The 7,425-nt window shown below is 44.0% G+C and overlaps 1 protein-coding gene across 1 annotated transcript in view; it reads left to right on the forward strand.

Annotated features, from left to right (window-relative positions):
• Positions 1-7,011, forward strand: part of LOC119350491 — a 10,328-nt gene extending 3,317 nt beyond the window's left edge. The window contains exons 4-10 of the mRNA XM_037618302.1: positions 2,263-2,324; positions 2,529-2,592; positions 2,708-2,720; positions 2,893-2,951; positions 3,959-4,331; positions 5,306-5,528; positions 6,136-7,011. Of these exons, the coding sequence (XP_037474199.1) occupies positions 2,263-2,324; positions 2,529-2,592; positions 2,708-2,720; positions 2,893-2,951; positions 3,959-4,331; positions 5,306-5,528; positions 6,136-6,154 (813 nt within the window). The 3' untranslated portion in view covers positions 6,155-7,011. The remainder of the gene's footprint in view (positions 1-2,262; positions 2,325-2,528; positions 2,593-2,707; positions 2,721-2,892; positions 2,952-3,958; positions 4,332-5,305; positions 5,529-6,135) is intronic.
• The last annotated feature ends 414 nt before the right edge of the window (positions 7,012-7,425 follow it).

Consider the following 7,425-nt stretch of genomic DNA (forward strand, 5'->3'; position numbering starts at 1 on the left):
TATCAAGACAAGACTGTACACGCCGCCGCCCCACATGTGCATGCAGTCCGGCCGCCCGCAATAGGGAGGGCCGTTTCGCCCCCAACCGCCGCCTACCTCGCCGGCGCAACCCCATGCCGTAGTTAGGTCTTTTGGGTAGCTCGCCGCCGCGCCACATCTAGCAAAACAGAGTATGGTATGGTACGGCGCCATTGCAAAATCAGAGCTGCAATAGGGTTGACCCAGTGCTCCGATCCTCCACCCAATTCGACTCCTCAAACCGGGGGGCGTTTCTGCGCGATTGTTTTGTTGGTATTGCGAGCAGTGTGATTCGGTGGTAATCCATCCTTGCGCTGAATTTGGGCTTCATCATGCTAACTGAAACTGTGAAGCACAGGTAGGTTGTAGGGGCTGTGAGGAAGTCGACGGGGATTAGCTAGGATATACTCCGTATTAATCAGTAACCCACCGATGTCAGATCTTTGGATCGACCACAGAGCAACTAGGCTGTAGACAGACACCGACGAACCTTATTTGCTGTCAGATCTTTGGCCCCTACTTGAAGCATTCGTTTGCTGCCGTTTCTCCAGGTAATCTGATTCTCCGTCAGGTTTGCCTGGCTGCCTAGGCACTAACAACAAACTCCATCCTTTGTTTGGCTGGCTATCGCCCTAAGACCTAGTGGACCTCATTGTGATGGCTGGCTCCAGTAGCAGGCAGGCACGAGATGGAAACTACCAGTTTGAGGAGGGCCGGGAGTAGCAAATTAGACATGGTTTCTTCCATCCTTTGCCTGCAGCTATCATCTACCAACTGTTTCTGTTTTTACGTGTACCAACTGTTACTTATTAACCTGTATGTATGTATGTATGTATGTATGCCTCTTGTCTTTGTATTCCAGCTACGCACGGCTGTATACAACAAGAAAGAGACCTGAAGAAAGAAAATGCAGGCCACCACCCGAGCCACAAGTTCTAATTGAAGTGGCCGATTATCCATTGAGTCGGTAAGATTAGGAGGTAATCTTCACCACTAATTATTTTATTTTTATATATAGGTTGCCTGTTTTGGTGGTGTGCATTCAAGATTGAAACTAGCTAGCTTTTAACGTCTTCTCTTCTTTGCAGTATTCTCGTGTTTCTTCTAGGAGAAAATGCTTTGCTTGTGTGGTTTGTCTAGTGTTCCTGTTTGTTTGTTTCTCGAGTTACAGGCAGGCTGTGGTTGGCCTAATGTTAGGAATGGAGGGCTGGTAGGTTCGGCCTCTGCAAATTGCATACTATCATGATCTTTGTAATTTTTTGTTTAGTTGTGTTTTCGTTGCTCTGCTCTATCTATGGTATATATATTTAGTAATTCTATATCTTATTCCATTATATTCTGATGGAACTAATGGTCTGCACACCACAAGGTGTTTTCACAAGATTCTTTATGATCTGGCAATTCGATATATTTTGCACATGCTATGACATGTGGGGGCATAATTATCAGTGCCGTCCCCATGCTCAAGCTACATCAATATCAGGGGCTGCTCATCTCCTAGTAGGTTATCTTGGTAGTTATTTTATTACTCCCTCCGTCCCAAAATTCTTGTCTTAGATTCGTCTAGATACGGATGTATCTAACACTAAAACGTAACTAGATACATCCGTATTTAGACAAATCTAAGACGAGAATTTTGGGACGGAGGGAGTAGATTAAGTTGTTCCCAGTTAGCGGCAGCCTGTTAGCATATGATTCCCTGATCCTCAGGTAGAAGATGTTAATCTTCTTTGTTGCTCCGTCTATTTCCGCCGCCTAGCTGCGGCAGGCAAAGATGGAGCATTACCTCTTTTGCTTGCTTATGCCCGACCCCATGACTGTATGTTTTACTTGTGCTTCCAGTATGTGGTTTTACAAAACGAGGTATCTTTTTGATTCAGTACTTGCCAGGCCAAACAGTTTCAGTTTGGAAGGTAAAGTCTGTAATCTTTATCCATGTGTGTGCCTTGCTTAGAGCATTGACCATACACGGGTATTTGTTTCACAGAATTGAGGTTACAATCGCTACATAATGGTACATTGTTTAAAATAAGATCATTCATATATTCTTAAACATAAGTTACTGAACACAAGGGTTGCTGCAGCATCATTGTTTATGTTAATCATAGGAAATAGACTTGTTATTTACGGAAGTAAGATATGCATTGTTTTGGTATTTCACATGCTATCTTAACATATTAAGCTGCCCTCTGTAGAAGATTGAACCAGTGAAATTTACATTCGATTCCTGTAAATTGTTAACAGATGCATCAACTTTCCAAGGAAGCATTTGTCTTTGTTTGTCAAATTGTTCTTCTGCCTTTTTGGTTAGTCTATGGAACATATGAAAGCTGTTATAAGTTGAACATGGCGATTTTTCATCAACAACTCGAGGAATGGATTCATGCTGCTAGTTTTTTTCCATATTTTGGTGCTTGATAGAGCCTCGTAGGTTGATCTGATGAAAAATAGGATGGGCTGAGAGAAGAAGGTACAGAGTTTGTATCTTGCCTACTCTTTTTCTCTTGCAGGGCACTAGCATGTTCAGGTGGCTACGTTGTGTTAACTTCTCCTGTAGCTGGGAGCATATATATGGTAAATGAAAGAAGGGTAGGGATCGGGTGATGCAGTACGTACGCATTAGATTTTACTAGAAACTTTGCAAGGCTAACCTGTGGACTAGTTTTGTTTTTTGCTCAAATCTTTACAGGTTCGGATTCGTGGTAAGTGAATGATAAGGAAGTTGGTGCTCGATTTTTTTGGTGCCGCCGAAGGCTTTAGCCAACATTTTGATGTATTCTACCTTCCTTGGTCAGATATCTCCATGTATTGTTCTCTTTTTTTGATATGATGAAATGTAATTCGTGTCTTCCACACTGTTCAATACTTGTGCAGATCGATTAATAATGCTGGATCTAACACAATTCGCATTTGGACTTCGTTATTGTGCCACTGTCTGTTCTGTATATCTGCTTTATTCAGTAAATTGCTCAAAACTGCAACATTAGATTTTATTTAATTACATGAAAAAAAAATCTGAAGTCATAAATGTCGGTTCCACATGTCAGCATGGGAAAGAAAAAAACTTGTTCTAGTATGGAGGATCGAACCTAAGACCTCCTGATCGCAGGTTGCCTAGCAATGTGGTCTCATAGAGGTAAGGTGTGTATAAGTGCGTCCATAGGGGTGAATTTATGCTCGTGTACAGTGACGAATCTTGAAAGAAAATAAAGGAGGGGCTCAAAGTTTACGGTGTGTAGAAGAAGTCAAAAACTCCAAATTCTTTAGTCTAAATAAGGTCAAAATTTGATATGAATACTAGTAATTTTTCTTTTCCAATTTTTGGAGGGGGGCTGGAGCCTGCCGAAGCCACCTTGGTAGATTCGTCCTGCTCGTGTACGTGAGCAATTTTGATTATACTGTGTGTGTGTGTGTGTGTGTGTGTGTGTGTGTGTGTGTGTGTGTGTTTGGTGTGCAACATCTTTGTTTTTTTTATTGTTGGATGGAACACCGGTTACAGCACATATTACAGCATCAGGGTAGTTCTCAAACCACATACTTGGTGTCCATAGCTAACCCTGCACCCAAGGACGCAAGAACATGCGCCGGCCTGTTACATGCACAACACACGCATGGATAGACTGAGTTTGGAGCTTCAGTTTAATACTCCTTCCGTCCCAATTTTTTTTGTTAGATTTGTTTAAATACGGATGTATCAAGTCGAATCTAAGACAGGAATTTTGGGACGAAGGGAGTAGCTCTTAGCTCTGAAGAGATTGGCCAGTGCTGCATGTTGGAGCGTCAGGCTATCAGTTTCGAATACTAGTCTGCCAACTCCCATCTTCATCTGCAAAGCAAAGGGTAATCGCCACTGCTTCAGCGTGAGGTGCTTCTTCAGATAGACCATTTGCAGAAGCAGCCACCGCAAAGTGAGCATCTATATCTTCATTTATTTCTGTAGATGAACCCCCAGCCACCGGTGCGCGCAACATCTTTGTGTTTGTTGCATTTTAATACTTGCTCCGACTCGGAAAATATCTGTGGGAGAAGAAACGGTGGAGCGCGTGGCAGCCGACCGTGCCCGACGAGGCCGCTCTGCCTCAAACTGGTCAAGAACAAGGCCCTGGTGAAGAAGAACCGAATTTGTCGCGATGAGAATCAACCGCCGACCCCAACACGGGACGAGGCGGTGGCGGAGGACCAAGAGAATCTGCGGCCGCCTCCGACCCGAGACTGGCCAAAGGGGGACTTCAAGGAGGAGGACTCCATCACCATGTACCGTCGAACCTGGGAGAGAAGGTGGGCTGACCGTTTCGGCTCCTTCGACGACCAAAGTAACAAACATCTCATCGATTCTCTTTCTATATACTCCCTCTGTTCCTAAATACTTTGTCTTTTTAGGGATTTCAAACGAACTACCACATACGGATATATATAGACATATTTTAGAGTATAGATTCATTCATTTTGCTCCGTATGTAGTCACTTGTTGAAATATCTAGAAAGACAAATATTTAGGAACGGAGGGAGTACTACATAATAATATCCGGACGGAATTATTTGTCGCTCATCGATTCTCTTTATATAGTGCTAGATACATCCCCACAAGTAATTCCGGAGCTAGTATATTCTAATCAAATCTGAATTCCTTTCCTAGTGAAAAGAATAAAGAAAATCTGGATTCCCCTGTGCCGTGTGATTTTTCTAGGGGCCACACCACGCATCTAGTCTATCCACGCAGGAAATTAAAGCAGTTTCTGTTGCTGCTCTTGTGGCTGATTGGGTGGCCGCCCAGCCACAAATACAGCCCATTTATCCGAGACCCTTTGCATTGCATCTTCTAATGCTAGGGTTATAGCTATTGAAACTGGACTGCTGATTGGTCATCCTAAGCTGGTTCACTGCTCCAAACGTGGGTTCAATTGAACCCTGGTTCATTGACAACAGAAAACTGGCCGTTTGCTTAAAAAAAATGTCATGGTTTTGCCTGTTTAGCTAAGAAGAAGAGACTGTCTGTTTTTTTTTTACATGGAACAAGGCCGGTAAAGATCCTGGTTACGGTCTTTTCCCGTTCAACTGCTCATATGGTCTGGTTTTTGTACTTCTGTATACAATACCAACCCAATCCAACCACAGCAAAGTTCATGAATTAACCATTAATGTCTACTTTCTGGTGTAGCTTGCTACTTAGCCATTAGCCGTGTATACTGCTTTCCGATAACAACAAGCTAGTACTGGTATTTCAGTATTTATCTGTCTTTCTTTGTACTGCAAGTATGTACCAATAACTTAATTTGGCTTCTTGCAGCAAGTATCGGTCCCATGTGCTACACATCTGAACCACCCACCCCGGAATACCTTTTCAGAGAACAGACTGTGCAGATCTTCTCCATCAGGGTCAGGACCCCAACAGATGGTCTCAAGTGGCCGCTGCATGTCCATGGCTATGTCGCCACCAGAGACTCAATGGATCATAATCGCAACTATCTCTTCAGGCGCACAGGGATAACTGCCAAACCTTCACCCAGAAGGTAAGTGCCATCTACCAGTGTGTCTGTTTGTTTTACTGTCTTCGTTAATCTTGTATTTTTGGTCTCCTAATCTGCTACACTCTTGTAGACGTTTCTCATTCTTTTTTCCCCATGTTTCATTCAGAGTTCTAGGTAACCCATTAAGTTAAAATCCTAGTATCTTCTCTGTAAAAAAAAAAGGAGGACAGACCCAGTGCATAGAAGCTCCCACACAAGGTGGGGTCTGGGGAGGGATTATAGGAACCTAGTCTTACCCCTGCAAAGTGCAATGCAGAGAGGCTGGTTCGAACCCAGGACCTCTTGGCACACTCTTTTTATAAGTGGTGATCTGACTATGTTTCGATCGGGTAGTAATTTCAGCATGTTGCTTTCGTGTACTAGAAGCACCGTGTGTTTATGGATTAGGTGCATGTTAAGCTGTATGGTTTACCTAATTTCAACCTTGAACCACTTCTAAACAATCAAACACATAAGCATTGCTTTGAATCAACCTTAGATTAATATTGTTTTGGTTGGTTGCATCTGTCCTTGTTCTGAAATAATAACAAGACCTAAATCTACAAGTCTGTCACCGATTGATTAATCAATGATAATGCTTGTGTTGCAGGATCCATTCTTGTTGCTAACGGGCCCATCCCGTGCGGTAGTGTACCTTGGTCCGATCACATTTGAAGTCCAGCTAAAAGTAAAGGGCGAAGGAGAGTCCGAAGATGAGATGCTGGCTTTTGGTGTCTTCTACTATGGTGATGGGAATGCTTGTGCACGCAAGCTCTCTATGTCTGTCCCCTACAAGCGGTGCACACTCGAGTATGAAGTGGCGCTTCGGCCACGCTCGGTCGAGGCCACCATCAGTATCAAGGTCATTGATGGGTCATGGCCAGAGAACCACCATGGACAAGTCGTTGCCCTCACCTCCGGTGTGGATGGGAAGGTCATCCTGCTAGACGGAGAACTGCCCGTCGGTCCGGACGGCGCGATCGAGCTCTCAAGGCGAGTTGTTTCTGTGGATTTAAGAGAGAAACTGATAGTTGCTGTGGATGCTTCCCTGTCCGGTTTTCCCGCGCAAGCCACCGCCGAATTCATGCCGGAGAACTCTGGCATGAGCGGCCGCATTTGCGACCTCGGTTCCTGCAAGATTCAAGTCACCGTTGCTTGGTCCCTCTTTGTTATTGTTTTGTGAACAGACTCTGTTGGGTGGTGCTTGGTGGTTGCTCGACCGCTTTTGAAACACTAGATCGTGTTGTGTAGTGTTTGGTGGTTGCTCAACCGCTGTTGAAACACTAGATTGCGTGGGTAGTGTTTGGTGGTTGCTCGACCGCTGTTGAAACACTAGATTGTGTGGGTAGTGTTTGGTGGTTGCTCGACCACTGTCGAAGTGTTTCGAAGCTGTCCAGCTCTGTCTGTTTAGCCGTTTTCAGTGGTAGTGTCCCTAAAGCTGTTGAACTGTTCCTGTATTATCGTGTCATGATACTCGTTGAGCGAGCTGATGTTAATTATGGTACTCAAACTTGTTATGATTTTTGCTCATATCAGATGTGAACTTGCTTCTGTTGTACTGTAGGTGTCATGTTGTATTCTAATATGTCATTGTGTGCCATTGTTTGGCAGTCACCTGGGAAGAAAAAAAAGGGTAGGAAGTGGGTAAAATGCAGGAGACAAGATGAACGGAAACGCTGGAGCTGAAGCTGAATCTGGAGCTGTCCTGTGAAGCAGACTGAAACGCTGAAGTTGCAGCAGTTTGTATCAAGTTCGGTACATAGTATTGTTTTCCAGCTTCTTGTTACAAGCCCAGGGCTGTCCTTTCTTTCTGCACCAAAGTTCCCAGGAATGTACTCCCTCTGTCCCAGAATATAAGAACGTTTTTGACACTATGCTAGTGTTAAAAACGTTCTTATAT

Source organism: Triticum dicoccoides, chromosome 1A, assembly GCF_002162155.2.
Source record: "Triticum dicoccoides isolate Atlit2015 ecotype Zavitan chromosome 1A, WEW_v2.0, whole genome shotgun sequence".
NCBI lineage: Eukaryota > Viridiplantae > Streptophyta > Magnoliopsida > Poales > Poaceae > Triticum > Triticum dicoccoides.